The following is a 20,759-nucleotide window of genomic DNA, read 5'->3' as shown; positions in this document are numbered from 1 at the left end:
GCCCCAGCCGAAAGCACCAGCTACGCAACGAAAGGGTCTGAAACCAGAAAATTCTTTATTGCAAAGGTACAAAAGCAGTCACAGCAGCAGGACGCACGGCAATAAATTAGGTGGTGGCCGCAGGGACGGGGCAGGGCAGCGGCGGCCAGACACGGGCCCACATGTGATCTGTTTTCAATAATTTATATCATGATAAAAAGCAGCACAAAAAATAAATAATGAAATGAAACTGCCAAGTAGCACAGAGGCCAGGGTGAGGCGGTGTGGCGGCGTGGCGGCGTAGGGGGCCGGGGTCCCCACGCCCTGGAAACACAAAGACCTGGATCTCTTTGGGAAGCCGGAGGCACGGAGACAGAAAACAAACCCACGTGACAAAGAGGCCCTCATCCTTTTCTTAAATAAAAAAATCCATATATTAAATCATGACAATGAAATTTCAACAATCTGAAAAGAAAAGCAGAACACACCGTGCTTCCCCGGCCCAGCTCTGGGCAGTGACAGCGGCTCCGTCCACCCTGGGGACCAGGGAGTCCCTTCTCCAGCAAAGCACCGCAGGCCAAGGGCAGGTAGAAGCCCACGGCCCACAAGACGTGGACACCAAGAACCCCAAGACGGGACAGAACCGGCCACCCGCTGCAGCCTGTCCTGCGGGGCCCAGCTGCCTGGTACAGTCCGTGGGGAGAGGAAGGGGCACGGCGGGCAGCCTGGGCCTCCGCTCTGCTCCCAACTCCCACCTGTGCCCGTGCCCCCGGCTCTGCTCTGATAGATTTACAGTATCAAACTGGAAAAGAAAGATTGTTACGAAAAATCTGTAGATAAACTGTGAATATAATTTTATATCTCTATATATTTTCTGTTTCTCTCTTTAAATATCCCCCTGGTCCTTATGACATCCAATATGGATTACCTACCACGGCCACGGGGGCGACGGCTGTTTGGGAACACGCACGCCTTTGCTCTGTAGGGACCCAGTGGTCCCGGCGGGCCTGCAGCTTCCCACTCAACTTCTAACAGTAGACACGGAACCAAGTCGCAGCCCCGGGGCTGTCTGTCCTCTGCCCTCCCAGCGTGGCTGGCACCGGCCTGGGCTCTGTAGCCGGTGGGGGCTGTTACGGGGTGGGCAGGGGCAGCCGAGAGGGAGCCGGGGCCCCAGGCACCACCTTGCAGGTCTTACGTGGCGGCCCCCGGCCGGCGGCTCGCATTCCGCCAGCTCCCCCAGGCAGGGGCTCCGCAACCCCCGCGGCTCCTGCTGCAGAGACCCCAGTCACAGGAGGGACCCTCAAGGCGGCTCTCCAGGAAAAGGAAGCCCAAGGTGGAGTGCCAAGCCCACTGGTGCCTCGGTGCTCTTGGAAGGAGGAGCAGGCAAAGGCTCCGGGTGAGGACTGAGTGCTGAGGCCACACCTGCAGCCCGTGGCTGTGCTCCTGGGGGTGTGCGCGCGGGAGCCACGTCCACGAAGCTCTCCTGGCCTGGTGCCTGCTGCCTCCCCACCCGCCGCGCCCTCTGGAGTGCCAGGCTCACTCCTGAGCTCTTCTACAAGCCAGCCGCATCCTGGTCCTGCCCCTCGAGGCTTTCCACCTGCTCTCGCACACGGCTCCCGCCTCCTCCCACCACTCCACGCAACGTCCTCTTCCTTCCACCTCCACATCCATGTCCACCAACGTCCCCCAGGCTGCACCCCCTCTCCCTAGACTGCAGCAGCCCGTCCCCTCGCCAGGCCCCCAAAAGACCTCCTCGTTCCCCCTGCACTGACCACAGCTGGTGAGAAGTAGCTCCAGGACACAGAGCCTGAGTCCTGCTCACCGTCAAATGATGGGGCGCTCCTGCCTGTGTCTGCTGAGATCCGGGACGGCCTGTGGGGTCGGTGTCTGGGGGGCCGGAGCCCGTGGGCAGGGGCTTCTGCGCTGTGCTGCACGACCTCCTCGGGTCACCAGAGCACAGGGGAGACCTCACGACGGATGAGCCACTCTCTCCGCCATGTGTGCCCACAGGCCCTCCCCCAGTGAACGCCAGCAAGCTGCACCCCCTCAGCCCTGCTGCTGTGATGGCAGGCGTGCATGCACACAGACAGACACCACCCCACGCAGGCGACCTCCCACACCGTGCCCACTCACGCAGGCCCCTGCTAAGGCAGACGCGGGTCACGGGCACTGCAACGGGACAGCTGGAAGGACGGAGCTGCCGACACACCATCCATGCTCCTCCCTGGGGACTGCAGAGTCGGTCAGGGCAGTGAGGGGCTCCCGCACCGGCTGGGAGGCCGTGGCAGGACAGGTGTCGAAGGCTGCTTACAGCAGGAGTGGAAAACAAGCCCCACGCTAGACCTGACCACAGGGGCCTGACTCCTGGGGCCGTGTCTTCTGGCAGCCCCCGCAGAGGACACGGAACTTCCCGAGGGCCTTTCCATTATATGTCCCGACTCCCATGGGTGCAAGATACCAATTCCCACACACAGACACATCCTGCGGGGAGCAGGTGGCTGGCGTGAGTGTGTCTGTGGACCGGCGTGCAGCTCTGGGCCCACGGGAGCCCACTCTTCACCCTGCAATACAGTCTCTTCCTGGTGTGAGCTGCCTGCGCCCGAGGGGCCTGCGCTTGGACTCGGATGTTGAGAGTCTGCATCCCAGTGACAGGTACGAGGGTGCGCCCCCACCCGCCTGCCCACCGCCCGCCACCCCCCGTCCCCGGCCGGCACTAGGATGCGGCCGAGAAGGGCACGGAGGTGGAGGAGAGCTCGGCGGACTTGACGATGGTGATGACGCTGGTGGTGGCCACCTTGGAGGGCGCCACAGGTCCCCGGGCCACAGTGCGCGCGAAGGTCTGCAGCGCCTCGTACTTGGAGCGCAGGGCGTCCAGCTCCAGCCGCATGCTGCTGTTCTCACGCGCCAGCTTCTCCACCTCCTGCTGCAGCTCCACGCGCTGCCGCTCCAGCTCCTCCTTCTGCGTCACCCGCTTGATGCGGCAGCTGGCCGCGTAGCCGCGGTTCTTGAGTGTGCGCCGACGCTGCTTCAGGCGGGTCACCTCCTCCTTGGTGAGACCCCGCAGGTGCTGGTTCAGCTCCCGCACCGACATGGACACCAGCTCATCATCGCTGAGCACCGGGGCGTTCTCGCCCGCCTCCTTCTTGACCTGGGGGGCCACAGCGCGGGGTCAGCGGCGGGAGAACGCGGGGTGTCTGCCTGGGACCGACACAGGGGTGGCCAGGGACCCAGCGGTGCCCCTGCACGCCTGCGCTCTCAGGGCTGGCCTTCGCCATCCGCACCAGGGACCGCAGGACACTGCACGCAGGCGGCCCACATGACAGCTGCGGCCCCACAGGACCCTTTCCGAACGGGAAAAGCCAGTGGTGACATCGGTCACTCCTGGTTACCGACAGCCTCAGAGCCCACGAGGACCCAGAGCGCATGGGTCCTGCTGCTGGGACTGAGCCGGCCCACAGGCACACGCCATTGTGGAGGCGGCAAGCGCCAGGCACAGGTGGGCTCGGGCCTCGGGAGCTGGAGCATCGCGTTCACCAGAGGCCACGCTGCCCACGCCTGGAGCCAGGGGATGAGCTCATGCAGTAGCGCCCGGCGGACACACAGCCCAGGCGGGCAGGCAGCAGACCCTGCCACGCCCTCAGCCTGGGAGTCATCTCCTGGAACCACAGTCCCCGATCCTGACTCCACCTCTCCTGTGAACATCCCTCGGCCACAGCAGCCCCCCTCCTCCTGGCAACAGGGAGGCCTCCATCACAGGCTCAGGACGGCCCTGGGATAGCAGGGGCTGTCGGGCCGGGGGCCTTTCCCACGCCTGTGCTTGAGACGGGGCCTGCCTGGAACCAGCCTTACCTTTAATGCCTTATTCGGTTTGGGATTAGTCGTCATAACCCGGGCACGGTCACCAGGACAGAGCTCCCTGGAACTCGTAGCTGGAAAACATGGACAAGCAGAGAAGCCAGCACAGGTCAGGGCCGGCAGCGCCGGACGGGGTGGCCACCTCCCATGCAGGGATGCTTCTCAGCCTGGGGTGGACGGTCACAGCACCATGAAAACAAGACGGGGCACCATCCCGGCCCAGCCCGTCCTGGGGGGCTTCCCAGGGGGTAAGGCATCCCGGCCCAGCCTCTGTCCCTGCCTGAGGGTTCAGGGAAAGGTCTGGCTGCACCTCACACTCTAGCACACTCCACAGAGCGGCTGGGACCCCACCCCAGGGCCTGGCAGCCAGGTGTGGCCCCCTGCTGCCCTGCAGACCTGGGCTGCAGCCGCCGGCACTGTGGGGTGACCAGCAGGCGCCGGCAGTGGCTGCTTCCTGTTCTGACTCTCCCTAAGGTCAGAGAAGACATCTGCACCTGCACAGCACAAGGTGCCCCGTACCGAGGACCAAAGTGACTGGTGGCAAAACCTCCCTCCCTCAAGACAGCTGTGCTGGCCCCGCTGGACAGCGACCCTACGCTGGCAAAGGCTCCGGTGCTCCGGACCCAGCCTGGATCCCCGAGAGGGGGCCTCTGGGGAGCCCCTGACATCGCCATCCCCCACGGTGGGCCTGGGTGGAGCCCCAGCCGCCGTCCCGCCCCGCCCTCCCCACAGGCCACGGGACACCTACCACGGCCCTGGCCGCTGCGGCTGTGACATCACCACCTCCACCTAAGCTGCCCCCGAGCGAGGACCCTGTGGCCCAAGGGGGTGTGGGGTTCCTGAGGGGCGGCAGGTCCGGGGGCCACAGCCAGAGACCAGGGAGGTGGGGGAGCCGCCGCCCTGCCGAGCATTCGACCGTCTGGCGGGAGTCGTCCCCGCGGCCGCCCCCGCCGTCCTCACGTCTGCATTGTGTCACACATTCTGATCATTCATGAAAAACCCAGCCAAAGCATCCCCGGCATGAGCCCTCCGATAGTTGCCATGGCGACCTTGGGACCGAGCCAGCCCCCACGGTCGTCATGGAAACCGAGAAGCCCAAACGCGATCCTGACTTCAGGTCAGGTTGCGCAGACATCACGAGGCCGGCAGGCAGTCAACAAACCCATTTGCACCCGGTGGCCGGGACGGGCGGGCAGAAGGTGCCGGGCAGCTCGCGGGACAGGGGTTCACAGCACCCACTCCCATACCCCAAATACCAGACACAGGTTCCCGCAGGAACGTCAGAGCAGCACACGGTGGTGGGGGGTGTCCTTGGTCAGCACCTCCACTGGACATGGGCATCATGGGGGCGGGTGACCCCATCCCGTCCTCCCTGCCAGCCCAGGACCCTCCCCACACCCTGGGCCAGGGAGCCCTCGGGCCCAAATCCCTCCACCCTCCAGCCCTGCCTCCGATGGGGGCCCCACCCCCACAACCCACAAACCCCCACAACAAGAGGGCCGCACAGGTGAGAAGGGTCCTGCGCCAGGCTGCCAAGTCCGCCGCCCCTGCCAAGGCCAGCTGATCTCAGGGCGCTGACGTAGATGGCACAGGATGGCACCAGCCGGTCCCGGGGACGGCCAGGTGGGCTCCAGGCTCCTCCGCACCACGCCCTGGGGTGAGGGTGACAGTGGAGAGGCCGGGGCCCAGCTGCCTCCGCCACCGTGGGGACCTGCAAATGCCGGCGGCTGGGAGCACCATGAGAAACTTTTCCATGTCAGAGGGAGGGGCCGCGGGCACCGCTTCCAGCTCCACTGCGAGCACGTCAGTGCACAGGCCGGCCACGACATAGCTATGCGGTGAGTCACCAGATGTTTACAGAGCCGCGCGCATTCCCACACACCCGGGCCTCCCACCCAGCAAGGACCCGCTCCTGGGCCCCCGGGCCCACTGCCCGCCGTAGCAGCACAGCCGGGCGGAAAAGGAAGGTCCGGGGGAACAGGACCGTCTGGCCAGACCCACGGTGAGGTGTGGGGCTCGGCCGGATGCCAGGGGCAGAGTTCAGCGTGGGGATCTTTCCACTAAAAAGATGCCTCCACGATGCCCTGTGACGCTGCGGAGGCACACGGTAGCCGGGGGTGCCCCAGGAGGGGCGGCTGACTACCTCCAGGAGGTCAAGGTTGCCAGGGCTGCTGGAGCACGCCTGTGCCCCGCTCCAACTCCAGTACTTCGAGGCACACCTGCACTGGGGCCCTCCGAAGAATGAGAGACCTGGCGGACGCAGGGCTCCCAGGCGGCCCCCACGCTGTGCTCGCAAGCCTGCCCCCCACTTCCTTGGGCAGGTCACGACTCTGCTCTGCCGAGGAAGCCTGGACCAGCCACGCGCCCCCCGAGAGACGACGCAGCAGGGATGGCCCAGCCAAGCAGCAAAGCTTCTCTCAGGAACCCAGCACGGGATGGGATGGTGCTGGCGCCTCCCTCTCCCCACCATGCACAGAATAAATCCAAGTAGCATTAACCTAACGTCGCTTTAAACATCAGAGGCAAGAAAGATGACAGCTTGCTTTTGGAAGGACATTCAGAGAAGAGTTTTGTATGCACAAAAAAAGTTTGTAAAGCAACTGATCTAAAAATGGCAACTGCCCTAAACGGGGTTTTGTGAACTGTCCGACCTCACATGGCCTCCAGGGCCGCCAGAGCACATGTAGAAAGCGCTCCCACCCCAGGGCCAGAGACGCAGCCTTAGGGTGTCATCCAGGGGGAGAGCGTGCCTAGGGTCACAGAGACGCCCGTGCACTACCCCGGGCCCAAGGCAGGGGCTACTGCATTAGCACCTGGTCAGCACTGCAGCCAGGCTCCCCTCCAGCAGCCCCCGAGGAACGACGTCCTCGCATTCTGTCTTACGCCCAGCAGCTAACAAAACACCAGCATCGCCACGCACAAGCACCCGACCCCCCGAGCTCCTCTGAGTTTCAGTGGTCACCAGAGAAGTGCAGTGTTCAGCGCCACAGCGGGGGCCTGGGTGGGCGGGTCTGAGTTTCCACTGTGGGGCCCCAACAGCCTACGTTAAGTAAGGGTGCAGCGCTCACGCCCCACGTCCCAGGAGCAGCGCCGGGCAGCAAAGTTCTCCGGCACCACCTATAACTTGGAACAGCTCTCAGGTAACTGGTTTTCTGATGGAAGAGGCAGGGTTTTCAACCCAAGGCCAGACACCTCGATGTGACGCAGAACTAAACAAGGCTCAGCGGGGGCATCATTTCCTCTCAAGGAAAAGGAACCGCCAGCAGCCTCAGACGGTGGCAATTCCTGCGGCTGCAGCTGGGGATAAGTGACGGAGCCGGGACGCCGGGCGCCCCCTTCCAGGATCCAGACCGAGGGCCTGGGCTCCATAAAGCGCAGGGCAGGGCGGCTCTGCCCGGGAAGGCACCTTGCAGAGGGTGAGGATCAGAGCCCGGGGCTCCCGGCGGCAGGGCAGGCAGCCCAGGGTCAGCCGTCCAGAACTGTGCTTTCAGGAGCAGGTGATCCCCAGGCAGCCACCTCAGCTTCTGGAGGATCATGTTTTCCCTTTTAATTTTCATTTTAGAGACAAGGTGTCACTCTGTCACCCAGGCTGGAGTGCAGTGGTGCAATCACAGCTCACCGCAGACCTCCTGAGCTCAAGCGATCCTCCTGCCTCAGCCTCCCGAGCAGCTGGGACTACAGGTGGGCACCACCACACCCAGAGAATTTTAAACTTTTTTGTAGAGACGGGGTCTCACCATGTTGCCTAGGCTGGTCTTGAGCTCCTGGACTCAAGTGATCTTCCTGCCTCAGTCTCCCAACGTGCTGGGATTACAGGTATGAACCACCATGCCCAGCCATTTTTAACTTTTTAAGTCCCAGCAAATACTCACTGGTCACCCATGGGCCTGACCCTGCTCAGTGGGGGGTTGGCAGCCTTGGCATCTCTTGCCGTGCTGGCACAAGCTGAGAAGGACCTGCTTTGGGGTCCAGGAGGGAACACTTTCTCCATCAAGTTGGGACTGGGCACAGTGGCTCTTGCCTGTAATATCAACACCTTCGGAGGCCGAATGCTTGAGCCCAGTAGTTTTAGGCCAGCCTGGGCAACATAACGAGGCCCCATCTCTACAAAAAAAAAAAAAAAAAAAAGAATTTTAAATAGCCAGGTGTGATAGCACATGTGTGCCTATGGTCCCAGCTACTCGGGAGGCTGAGGTGGGAGGATTGCTTGAGCCGTGAAGTCGAGATTGCAGTGAGCTGTGATCACACCACTGCACTCCAGCAGCCTGAGTGACAGGGCAAGACCTTGTCTCTTAGGAAAAAAAAAAAAGAGAGTGCAAAAGTGAGTTGAGCAGCTGACGGCTGGATGACCCCTCTGAACGGTCCCGGCTGTGGCTGCCCATAGAGAAATGGGGATTTCAGCTTTGGGGCTCTGATTCTTCCCATATGAGAGGACGCATCGGGGCCGCCGCTCGCTCTCCGAGGCCAGCATGGGGGCTCTGGATGGGTCACTTGTTCTCGCCCAAGGGGTGAATGATGACACAGACTCCATGCCCCACCCCCTCAGCTGCCCAGCCAGTCTGACCAAGACGGAGTGGCCCTTCCACTTCTATTCTCCGCAGGTCTCCGAGGATGTGGGATGCGGGAGAGGGAGGAGGGGCAGGAGGAAGACCAGGAACGGAGGACGGGAGCTCTGTGCGAGAGACGCGGGTTCAGAAACCCAGCGGCACAGCAGCAAGCACCCTCCCGCCCCCCACCCCCCGACCAGTGACTCCCATGACAGGTGCAATCCACAAAACCAGAGGCCACCCAAGGTGTACCCGCCTCTCCCAGGAGCCTTTCTGCCAGAGACCCCAAGCCGGGTGCCCTCCACACTGGGCCGCAAGGGTAGGTGGGGCCACTGTGGCACTGGTACCCAGTGGGTGCCTGTCAAACAGGTGTCAACCGACTAATTGCAGCCCGGCTGGTCCCAGAGACCAGCCAGACACCCTTCCTACTGAGGATGAGGTCCTACACTGGGAGGGCCCCCACTGTCCAGCTGTCCCGGACACAGCCCCACTCAGCATGCGGGAGGCACCCCACTTGGCACCCCCCAGCCCGGCCCATACCAGCCAGCAGCCTGGCCCTGGCTGGCTGCCCTCCAGCAAGCCACGACTGTCGGCCCGGCTTGGAGGACGTCTGGTCACCTTGCATTTGCAGTCTGAGGAAGCTGTGTCATTCCGCTACATCCAGAGGTGACTCAGGCAGCTGCAGCAGCAGAGAGCAGACTGCAGAATACACCACACCCCCTCCAGTCCCCGCCCTGGCTCCCACCACACCATCCTCCTGACCTCGGCCTCCAGCTCCCCGTCCGCATCCTGTTCTCCCCCGGCCGCCCTGGGGCTTCAATCCGCTCCCAGCCTCCAAGTCCAATCAGGGGCATTCCGGGGGGCCCAGATGCCCCCCAGCCCCCAACCGCATCATTCACCGGAGTTGCCCCTGCCCCTCTCTCTTTTCCTCGTCCATGTGCCAACGGGGCTTGATCCCAGCCCTCAAGCATCTCCCGCCTGAACCCACAGCACCTGCCCAGGCTCCGGCCTCCAGCGTCTCCTGTCTGGACCACAGCTTTGCCAAATGGGATGCCCTCACCCTGATCCTGGTGCCCCCCACACAGCCCCACAGGCAGTCAAAAGTCTTGGGGGTTCCTCCCAAACCCCGACTCCCCCACCCCAATGCCGTTTCAGGTTTCTGATCACCATCTGCAGAGAGCACGTGGTTCCCTGCCCTGCTTCTTCCAGAAACACTCCCCACTGCTCTCCTCCTCGCATAGGCAAGCACCCTCTACCAAAGCCTGGTTCTAGATCCTTCTGGGGACAGGGGGCCTCCCCACGGCATGGTGAGCTCCTTGCAAGCAGGGAGAAGGTCTTCCCTACACCCCACACTAGCCCCCGCTGTACGAGATGAGCCGGCCCCGCATGGGAGGGAAGGGAGAGGGCAGTCTCCACCCCAATACCTTCCCCAGGACACCCGACACACAGTGCGGAGAAGCAGGAAGGCTCTACACCAGACCCCACCGGCCCTTAGGACAGGCCAGCAGACCTCATGGCCTGGGCTTCCTCATCTACAGCAGCTGGTCAGGGGGTGGGGCATGTGGCCACTCAGGTTCACTTGTACCTGCTCTAAAACTCTATGATTTTAAGACGACACTCCCAGTTTCCTGAAACTGTAGGAAAGCGGAAACATGACGAGTCTGTGACTTATAAAAAGCAAAAATAAATAGCGGGGAAAGGCATCTTCCATTCGCGGAGAGCAAGGAGGGTGGGGACGGAGCGGTGAGTCACTGTTTACTGTTGAAAGGCGGCCACACGGAGCCTTCTCTCAGCTGGCCAGATTTCCATTTCCCGTGTGGACTGGACCCGAAACCCAGAAAGTCCACTCCAGAAACCTTTAGACTCAGAAACAGCTGGGACAAGAACAGGCACAACTTCTTCTCGGTCTGGGTGGCAAACAGCTTTGCCAGAGACTGTAAACAAACGCAGCCATCGCTGAGCCCCGTGGGTGAAAGCACACGCCTTGTAGACAGCGAAGTGGCCCGGAAGACGGTCTCCCTTAACAGCAGCCTCCCGAGTGCACACAAAGGCTGGCGCCCCGACAACCCTGACCCTCGGTAAACGCTGGCTCCCGGGTTTACCAGCACCTGGGGAGTCGACGCTGCGGGCAACCAGCCCCTTAAAGCCCTGGCTCGGTTCAAGGATAAAAGGCAGGAGAAGCCTGGTTTTTCTGCTTTAATAAATGTCTTATTTTGGAATAATGAGAGGTCTAGTTTTAAAAGCAGACTCCCTCTCCCAAGGTCAAACTCAGACATTCCTACTGGGTTACCTAAGAAAGGGAGATGTTCTCATAAATGGCACCGGACGCCCAAATAGGGTGTAGCTGTGTCCCAGACACCTGCACAGCCCACCTATGTTCTCCAGACCCCGCCCACGGCTCTTTGAACGCTCCATGTCCCTGAAGACATTGGGTTTGGAGAAGCTGCACAGGGCACCCCACTCTGTGTTGGAGATCCCCTTACAACAACACGCCGTGATGGTAAAACCTCAGTGCCAGTAAAGAGACCTGGCAGCCCACCCTGGAGAATCAGAGGGGTGGGAAGGGCGCTGCCAGAGCCGAACCACACAGATATCCCCTAGCCCACGGTGTGGGGCGGTGGGGGGCGTTTTGAGTCTCAGGATCTTCCCAAGGCCAGGCACCTGGCCAGAGATTGGCTGGCTGCCTGTGGGTCACCTGCTGAATGAATGGTGAGTGGATCTAATTTCTGCCTCAGCTACAAGAGCTACTTAAGAAGCAAGAAACAGCATGCTCAGGGACGCAGGACACCGGGAGAGGGACACGGGAGGCCCCACGAACACGGACACACACGGTGTGAGCGTGAGAATGCAGCGCGGGGCCACTGCTGTGTCCCAGGTGGACCCAGGTCAAGGGCCAAGGCCAGGCGGGGTCCTGGCTTTCTGGGTTTCTCGGTGGCGCCTGGTCCCACCCCCCAGGATCTAGAGGCTGTGCAGACGCAGACACACACAGTCACGGGCACATACACAGTTTCCTGAACTTGACAGAAGCACAAAAGAACTCACGCAGTGGGAGCGGGAAGAGGCCGGAGCCCCTGCCCCACACGTGAGCAAAGGGACGCGCCTTGGGGCCACTGTCACCTGCCCCCCTCCCGCCTCCCCACGGCCTTCCTTCCAGCAACCCTGGCAGGTGGGCGGCTGAGAGCGACACCAGTCCCAGGATCCCGCCTGTGGGGAGACCCGGTTACCCCCACCCCGTTCCCGGGCACGCGTGGGCCCAGCCACTGGGCCAGAGCGCCGCCCGTCACCGGGAGGAAGCGCGGGGGGCAGTCCGGGGCCGCACGCGGAAGCCACGCTGGGGCGGAAGCCGCGGGGAATCCACGCGCCCGCGCCCGCGCCCTCCCCGCACCGCCCGCACGTGGCGCCCGCCCCGCCCCCCGCAGGTGTGAAGGCGCGGGCCCGATGCGCGCCGCCGACCCGCGTGGATCCTCGTCCTCCCAGGTCTGGGGTCGGCGCCCTGGGGCCCCCGGCGCGGCAAGCATGGCCCGGGCGGCACGTGCAGGGGAGAGAGCCTCGCGTCCCGGGGAAGCCCCCGGGCCTGCGGGGCGGGGCCCACCTGGGCAGGTGCCCGGGCCGCGCCGCGGGCCGCATGAGGGTCTCGGGCCCCGCGCACCCAACCCCGCCACCCTCGGCCCGCGCCCCAAGGCGGCCGTGACTCAGCGGCCAGGTAGCCCCGGCCCCGCGCCCCGGTCCCCGTCCCCGCCGCGGCCCGGGCCCCGCTGCCCCACCGCCCCTCACCTGGCGTCGCGCGGAGGGCGCGGGCGCGCGGCGGGTCCTCGCGGGCACGCGCTGTCCTCGCGCCGGCGCTCACTGTCGCGCTCCCCTCGGCCGCCGCCGCCGCCTGGCGCTCGGGCTCCGACTTCGCGAAGAACAACAAGTCCCCCCCCGCCGCCCGCCGCCACCGCACCCGCCCGCCCGGCTCCCCAGCATCTGACACCGCTTCCGGGATCCGCGGCGCGCGCGTCACACCGCCCTGCCCCCCGGGGCCACGCCCCCTCCCCGCCCCGCGGCCACGCCCCCGGCCACGCCCTCCTCTCCCGCCCGGGGGGCCGCTGGCCCCGCGCGCACCTGCAATCCCCGCGCTTTGGGAGGCCCTGCGGGAAGATCTGTGGAGGCCGGGAGTTCAAGACCAGCCTGGGCAACATAGCGAAACCTCCCTTCCCCCATTCTCCGTCTCTACAAACATAAAAAACATTAAGGCCAGCTGGGAACGGTGGCTCATGCCTGTAATCCCAGCACTTTGGGAGGCCAAAGCAGGAGGATCGCTTGAGCCCAGGAGTTCCAGACCAGCCTGGACAACACAGTGAGACCCCCATCTCTACCAAAAAATTACAAAAATTAGTCGGGCGTGGTGGTATGTGCCTGTGGTCCCAGATATTCAGGAGGCTGAGGCAGGAGGATGGCTTGAACCTGGAAGGTGGAGGCTGCCATGATTTCATCACTGCACTCTAGCCTGGGTGACAAGGTGAGACCCTGTCTCAAAAAAACAAAACAAGCAAACCAGCAATGTAAAAATGGGGATAAGCGGCTAGTGATCACAGCCTCTGTGGGTGGGGCCAGCCCACTTCTAAAGCCCCAGCTGGTGGTTGCCAGGGGACACAGCAGGCCCAGGATGGGGTTAGGGCACCACTGGCCCAAGGAGTCCTGTGAGGGATCCTCAGGTGGGGGCGGGCCCCTGAGGGAGCTGCCTCTGCTTCCTGTCACAGGTGGAGGACAGGCTGGAGAGGGGATCCGTCTGGAGCCCCTTGCCACGCTTCTGGATCCTCAAGTCCCGCCCCCCTCTGAGCGCTGCAGGAAGAGGAGTTTCAGGCCTGGGCAACCGAGGGCCCCCCAGGGCACCCATGGCATCTGCCCAGGGTTCTGGGAAGCCTGTTTTCTCAGCTCAGGTGGGACCCGGGAGCCTGTTTTCTCGGCTCAGGTGGGACTCAGGAGCCAGTGCAGGGAGGTCTGTGCATCTTCTGGGTGTCGTCCTTACCACCACGTGGCTGGGGATTTAGGCAGCAGCCCAGTGGCCTCTTGCTGTGGAGCACGGGGGCAGCCTCCCGGGCCATCTCTCCCCCCCACTTGCAGGTTCTGCACTGGCCACCTGGGAGGCCCCTCCTTGCTAAGGCCCACACGGCCGTCTGGGGCAGCTAGCCACAGTGATGCCTGCAACCTGGCCGCAGAAACAGGTGCCAAGAAATAACTCAACAGCAGCAGTAGCGACAATGTCCCACGTCCCCAGGATGTTTGCAGAAAGACATCCCCCGGGGATGGGAAAGGTGCTTCCCTTGTCCTGGCCCACACTCTGCACTCGGGGTCCTGGGATGCGCTGGGAGCCTCCAGAGAAGCTGTGGCCGTCTCCGCGGGACTCTTTACGTTACTCATGGTGTCGCTCCTCTAACCCAACTGCATTCTTTCCATAGCAGGCTTTTGTTACTAATCACACAGTTTTATTATCTTTTTAATTTTTTAATTTGTATTTATTTATTTCTGAGATGGAGTCTCGCTCTGTCGTCCAGGCTGGAGTGCAGTGGCACCATCTCGGCTCACTGCAGCCTCCACCTCCCGGGTTCAAGTGATTCTCCTGCCTCAGCCCCCTCGAGTAGCTGGGATCACATGTGCCCACCACCACGTCTGGTTAAATTTTGTTTTTGTTCTTGTTGCTGTTTTGAGATGGAGTCTCACTCTGTTGCCAGGCTGGAGTGCAGTAGCACGATCTCGGATCACTGCAAGCTCCGCCTCCCAGATTTAAACAATTCTTCTGCCTCAGCCTCCTGAGTAGCTGGGACTACAGATGCCTGCCACCACGCCCGGCTAATTTTTTTTTTTTGTATTTTTAGTAGAGACAGGTTTCACCATGTTAGCCAGGATGGTCTCAATCTCTTGACCTTGTGATCTGCCTGCCTCGGCCTCCCAAAGTGCTGGGATTACAGGCGTGCGCCACCACACCGGCTGATTTTTGTATTTTTAGTAGAGACGGTTTCACCATGTTGGCCAGGCTGGTCTCGAACCCCTGACCTCAGGTGATCCACCCGCCTTGGCCTCCCAAAGTGCTGGGATTACAGGCGTGAGCCACTGCACCCAGGCTAATTTTTAAAATTTTGAATTATTTATTTATTTGTTTGTTTTATGAGACAACATCTCACTGTCGCCCAGACTGGAGTTCACTGGTGCAGTCACAGTTCCCTGTACCCTCCACCTCCCAGGTTCAAGTGATCCTCCCACCTCAGCCTCCTAAGTAGCTGGGACCAAGGGCTGGTGCTACCACGCTCGGCTAATTTTCTTTGTTTTTTTTTGTAGAGACAGGATCTTGCTCTGTTGCCTAGGCTGGTCTTGAACTCCTGGGCTCAAGTGATCCTCCCGCCTCGTCCTCTCAAAGTGTTGGGATTACACTCATGAGCCACTGTGCCTAGCCAAAGTTTACTTTTTATTGTGGTAAAGTAAACGCCACATAGAATTTACCATTTTAACCATTTTTTTAAGTTAAAAAAATATTTTTTCAGAGATAGGGTCTTGCTACGTTGATCAGGTTGGTCTTGAACTCCTGGGCTCAAGCAGTCCTCCTACCTCAGCCTCCCAAAGTGCTAAGATCACAGGTGTGATTAGGTGAATAGGCTGGGCATGGTGGCCATCACACTAGTCCAATTTAACCATTCTAAGTGTACGGTTCGGTGGCATTAAGTACATTCACGTTGTGGTACAAACATTGCCATCATCCATCTCCAGAAATTTTTCATCATTTAGTAGTTCCTTTTGTAAAAAATGTTAAGTTCTGGCCGGGCAAGGTGGCTCACGCCTGTAATCCCAGCACTTTGGGAAGCTAAGGTGGGCGGATCACCTGAGGTCAGGAGTTCAAGACCAGCCTGACCAACATGGAGAAACCCTGTCTCTACTAAAAATACAAAATTAGCTGGGTGTGGTGGCACATGCCTATAATCCCAGCACTTTGGGAGGCTGAGACGGGCAGATCACCTGAGGTCGGGAGTTCAAGAGCAGCCTGACCAACATGGAGAAACCCCATGTCTACTAAAAATACAAAATCAGCCAGATGTGGTGACTCACGCCTGTAGTCCCGGCTACTCGGGAGCCTGAGGCAGGAGAACCACTTGAACCCAGGAGGCAGAGGCTGCAGTGAGCTGAGATTGCACCATTGTACTCCAGCCTGGGAAACAAGAGCAAAACTCTGTCTCCAAAAAAAAGAAAAAGTGTGTGTGTGTGTGTGTGTGTGTGTTTTGAAACAGGATCTCATTCTGCCACCCAAGCTGGCGGGCAGTGGCACGATCCTGGCTCACTGCAGCCCGGACCTCCTGGGCTCAAGCAATCCTCCTGCCTCAGCCTCCCAAGTAGCTGGGACTACAGACATGCACCATCGTGCCCAGCTAATTTTTATATTTTTAAATAGAGATAGGGTCTCACTAGGCTTCTCAGGCTGTTCTTGAACTCCTGGGCTCAAGCAATCCATCTGCTTCAGCCTCCCAAAGAGCTGGGATTACAGGCATGAGCCACTGTGCCCAGCCTTGAAGAAAACATGTGTAACTTTCTTTATAACTTCAGAGTGGAAAAAGGTTACTCTAATCATGATTAAAAATCTAAATACCATAAAACAGATTCAAGGCAAAAATCCTCGGAAGTAAAGTCACAACACAAAGCACACACTAGGAAAAATACTTGCAACTCAGATCTACCAGGCAAAGGGCTCCTAAACGTGTGTGAAAGAACACAACCAATAAAAGAAGGCAAAGGAGGTGAATAGATCATCCACGGAAAAAGAAATCCACAGGACAAACACGTGAAAAGGTGTCCGTAATCAGAGAAATGCACATCAGAGAAAGACATCGCCGTTCTGCTTCTTGTCCAGGCGAATCCCCAAATCAGATCTCGTGCCCTAAAGGCACGGCTCAGGGAGCGCGCCCTTGGAGGCATTGCTGATGGAGGGGCCGGGCAGCGGAGCCCCAGTGAAAGAGTCTGGCCACACTGTCCATGAGACCATGGCCCCAATTTGTGCTAGAACCCAGCAATCCCACTACTTCTTTGTCCTTCTCCTCCTCCCCCTCCTCCTCCTTCTTCCTCTTCCTCTTTTTCTTCTTTCTCCTCCTCCTTCTTCTTCTCCTCCTCCTCCCCTCCCCTCTTCTCCTTCTCCTCTCACTCCTCCTCCCTCTCCTTCTCCTCCCCCTTCTTCTTCTTCTCCTCCTCCTCCTCCCCTCCCCTCTTCTCCTTCTCCTCTCACTCCTCCTCCTTCTCCTTCTCCTCCCCCTTCTTCTCCTCCTCCTCCCCTCCCCTCCCCTCTTCTCCTTCTCCTCTCACTCCTCCTCCTTCTCCTTCTCCTCCCCCTTCTTCTCCTCCTCCTCCCCTCCCCTCCCCTCTTCTCCTTCTCCTCTCACTCCTCCTCCCTCTCCTTCTCCTCCCCCTTCTTCTCCTCCTCCTCCCCTCCCCTCCCCTCTTCTTCTTCTCCTCTCACTCCTCCCTCTCCTTCTCCTCCTCGTTCTTCTTTTTTCTTTTGAGACAAAGTCTCTTCTGCTCAGGCTGGAGTACAGTAGTGCAATCCTAGCTCACTGCAGTCTTGAACTTCCAGGCTGAAGTGATCCTCTCGCCTCAGCCTCCTGAGTAGCTGGGGCCACTGGTGTGTGCCACCACATCCAGCTAATTTTTATATTTTTTTCATAGAGACAGGGTCTCGCTATGTTGCCCAGGATGGTCTTGAACTCCTGGGCTCAAACCATCTTCCTGCCTTGGCCTCCCAAAGTGCTGGGATTACAGGTGTGAGCTACAGCACTCAGCCTCAGAAATCCCACTTCTAAAACTTGTGCCATTGATCTGCTTGTTCATATGTGAAAGGGACAGGTGCAAGGATCACCGCGGGGACATCGACGGTCATTGTGACCGACTGAAAACAGCCAAGCTGCCATTGTTGAGGGCTTAGCTAAGTCACTTGGTACAGCCACAGAGCAGAGTACTACGCAGCTATGAAAAAGAAAGCAGAAGACCTCTGCATGCTGATTCGGAAGGTCTTCTGGGGTACATTGTTAATGAAAAAGCAAGGTGCAGAACTGGTGTATAATATGCTACCTTGAGTGTAAGAAAGTGCAGGAGAGAAAAATGTAGATTCGTGTTTGCACCAGTACAAGGAAGACTGGAAGGATGAACAAGAAGCTAATAGAGACCGGGCCGGGTGCAGTGGCTTACGCCTGTAATCCCAGCACTTTGAGAGGCCACGGCAGGAGGATTGCTTGGGGCTAGGAGTTCAACACCAGACTAGGCAATGTGGCAAGACCCCATATCTACAAAAAGTTTTCAAATTAGCCAGACATAGTGGCACATGCTTGTAGTCCTAGCTGCTTGGGAGGCTGAAGTGTGAGGATCGCTTGAGCCCAGGAGTTCAAGGCCAGCCTGGGCAACAGAACAAGACCCTGTCTCTACAAAATATGAAATAGCTAGGCTCATGCCTGTAATCCCAGCACTTTGGGAGGCTGAGGCAGGCAGATCACTTGAGCTCAGGTGTTCAAGACCAGCCCAGCCAACATGGTGAAACCTGTCTCTACTAAAAATATAAAAAACTAACCAGGCGTGGTGGCAGGTACTTGTAATCTCAGCTAATCAGGAGGCTGAGGCAGGAGAATCACATGAACCCAGGAGGAGGTTGCAATGAGCTGAGATAGCGCCATTGCACTCCAGCCTGGGTGATAGAGTAAGACTCAGTTTCAAAAAAATTTTAAAAAAATTAGCAGGGCCCTATGGTGCGCACCTGTAGTTCCAGCTACTCAAGAGGCTGAGGTGGGAGGATTGCTTGAACCCAGGAGTTTGAGGCTGCAGTGAGCTAAGATTGTGCCGTTACACTCTAGCCTGGGCAAGAGAGCGAGACCCTGTCTCTAAAAAATAAAAAGAAAAAAGCCAGTAGAAACAGGTGCCTTTGGCGGGGTGGACGGGGCAGGGTGAGAAACCAGACTTCTCTGGAAAACCCGTTTTATGTTCTTTTGGCTGTCGTCAGGCCACATATTCAAAACTATGCAATTCATTATAAAGTGAGATAGTGGAAAGAATGCCTGCCTCATGGGGTGGTTGTGTGGGTTCAGGTTCTAAGGGGCCGTGCAGACCTTTGCCCCATGCCTTGGTGAATGTCCCTGTTATTACGGCTTTATGGCAGAGGCAGCCTTAGTTACACCCAGACAGGCTGTCCCTGTTTGCCCTGGGAAGAGCTGTGTGGCTGAGGCTGTCCCTGTTTGCCCTGGGAAGAGCGGTGTGGCAGCCGGGGCTCTGGGACTGGGGTACAGAGCGGGGTCTGCCCCGGGACCCCAGCAGTGCAGGGCTGGTTCTTGCAGGGAGATGAGTCCAATTGCACCATGAGCCCGGGGCGCCCCGGGAGGGGTGGGGTCCCTCCTACCCTCACTTCTTCCTGAGAGTTGGAGGTATGGAGGGTAACCCGGGGGACTCAGGTGGCCCCGGCTGAGGTCGGGGAAAGGAAGGGACACGGAGACCACCAGGATCAATTCTACTGCAGGGAGAAGACAGGCAGGAGCCCTGAGCATGGCGTGTGGGAGGTGGCCCCAAGAGTTCTACCCTCAGGATGCCCACAGGCTCTCCCCCAGGGACTCACATCCCAGAAAAGTGGAGACTGGAGTCCGGAACAGGCTGGACTTCAGGACCCCCGGCCGCATCCCACCCCCAGCTCGGGAAGTTCAGCGTGGCTCCCCGGGAGCTAAAGGGGGCCCAGTGTCTGCACCCCACACCTCGGGAAGGGGCAGCCTCTGCAGGCAGGTGCTTGCTGACCGCCACACACGATGCATGCTTCTCTGCAGGACGGCAGGGCTCAGCGGCGTCCATCCGTCTCCAGCGCTCCCTGCCCCCGTGAGGAGGAGAGGGGATGTGTCTCTCGGCAGAGGCAGGGCCGCACCTCGACCTGGTCCGTCTGCATGCTCAGGGCTGTCTTGGGTGTGGCTGAGTCAGTCCTGTGCCCTTGGAAGGCTCCACCTGAACAAAGGCCCTCCCAGGAGTGTGGGGGCCCCCGGCTGGGTCCCAGTGTTCAGGCTCCTCCCAGGAAGCAGTGATGGGCCGGGGCTGTCGGGATGGCGGGGGACCTCTGCCTGTGCAGGGAGCAGAGGGAAAAGGGGTCCCTGTGCATGTCAAATCTGGCAGAGGTACAAAGAGCCCCGGAGAGGGAGGAGGTGGGATCTGACTTCCCAATGCTTCACCACTTGCCCTGAGGGCACGGCTGCCACCCTTGAGCCTGCTCCTCATCCCTAAAATAGGAACAGGATCAACTTGAGGGCCAGACATGGGGAAGTTCTTTGTAAACTGCAAAGCGTTCTCAAATGAAAAGACCGGCTGGACGCAATGGCTCACGCCCAGGACTTTAGGAGGCCGAGGTGGGCAGATCACCTGAGGTCAGGAGTTCGAGACCAGCCTGGCCAACATGGCGAAACCCCGACTCTACTAAAAATGCAAAGAGTAGCCGAGCTACGATGGCGCCATCGCACTCCAGCCTGGGTGCCAGAACGAGACCCTGTCTCCAAAAAAAAACTCAAACCAAACAAAAACACAGTTGTTCCCACCCAGTGGTGACCTGGCCTCTGGGGGTCCCTTGGCCTGGACAGCTTCCTGCATCCTTGGTTGTCATGCCGGTGGTGGGGGAGGTGACCAAGGTTCTCTCCCGGAGCAAAACCCAATCAGGCTTCTCTGGCTCTTTCTTTGCTTTTTTTTTGAGACGGAGTCTCGTTCTGTCACCCAGGCTAGAGTGCAACGGCATGATCTCAGCTCACTGCAAACTCCGCCTCCCAGATTCAAGCGATTCTCCTGCTTCAGCCTCCTGAGTAGCTGGGATTACAGGTGCCCAACACCACAACCAGCTACTTTTTTTGTATTTTTAGTAGAGACTGGGTTTCACCATGTTGGCCAGGCTGGTCTCGAACTCCTGACCTCAGGTGATCTACCCACCTTGGCCTCTCAAAGTGCTGGGATTACAGGCGTGAGCCACCATGCCTAGCCTAATTTTTTTGTTTTTTATTTTGTGTTGAGAAAGACAGGGTCTCACTCTATTGCCCAGGCTAAAGTGCAGCAGCATGATCATCACTCACTTCAGCCTCAACCTCCTGAGCTCAGGTGATCCTCCCACCTCAGCCTCCCAAAGCGCTGGGATCACAGGCATCAGCCACGGCTCCAGGCTGCCTTCCCATCTTCCACAAGCATCACTGAATGATGTTTTCTTTTTCTCTAACAGGGAGTTGCTGCTGGCGTGGAGTAAGCGGGAGCCAGGGAGGCTGGTCAACACCTGCATACACAGGACAGACCCACAGCAAAGAATCTTCCACCCACGGGCTGGGGTTGGGGCACCTGTTCCGAGGAAGCCCAAGTCCCTCTGTGACAGCC

The 20,759-nt window shown here is 59.7% G+C and overlaps 1 protein-coding gene and 2 pseudogenes across 2 annotated transcripts; 1 reads left to right on the top strand and 2 right to left on the bottom strand.

Moving 5' to 3' along the window:
* Positions 1-36: 36 nt before the first annotated feature.
* Positions 37-2,191, bottom strand: LOC101138591 (uncharacterized; annotated as a pseudogene).
* On the bottom strand, positions 37-12,353 carry MAFK (MAF bZIP transcription factor K). 2 transcript variants are annotated; one of them, XM_004045017.4, is made up of 3 exons: positions 12,156-12,353; positions 3,829-3,908; positions 37-3,127 (listed from the first exon to the last, which is right to left on the bottom strand). In XM_004045017.4, the coding sequence occupies exons 2-3, from the start codon at positions 3,862-3,864 to the stop codon at positions 2,693-2,695; spliced, it is 471 nt and encodes a 156-aa protein (XP_004045065.2). In that variant the 5' UTR covers positions 3,865-3,908; positions 12,156-12,353; the 3' UTR covers positions 37-2,692. The 2 variants fall into 2 exon arrangements, with proteins under 2 accessions (XP_004045065.2, XP_030868956.1); XM_031013096.2 differs by lacking the exon at positions 12,156-12,353 and adding an exon at positions 4,583-7,923.
* Positions 8,304-10,592, top strand: LOC109027563 (uncharacterized; annotated as a pseudogene).
* Positions 12,354-20,759: the final 8,406 nt, after the last annotated feature.

Source organism: Gorilla gorilla, chromosome 6, assembly GCF_029281585.2.
Source record: "Gorilla gorilla gorilla isolate KB3781 chromosome 6, NHGRI_mGorGor1-v2.1_pri, whole genome shotgun sequence".
Taxonomy (NCBI): domain Eukaryota; kingdom Metazoa; phylum Chordata; class Mammalia; order Primates; family Hominidae; genus Gorilla; species Gorilla gorilla.
This window is presented reverse-complemented; position numbering and strand designations above follow the sequence as displayed.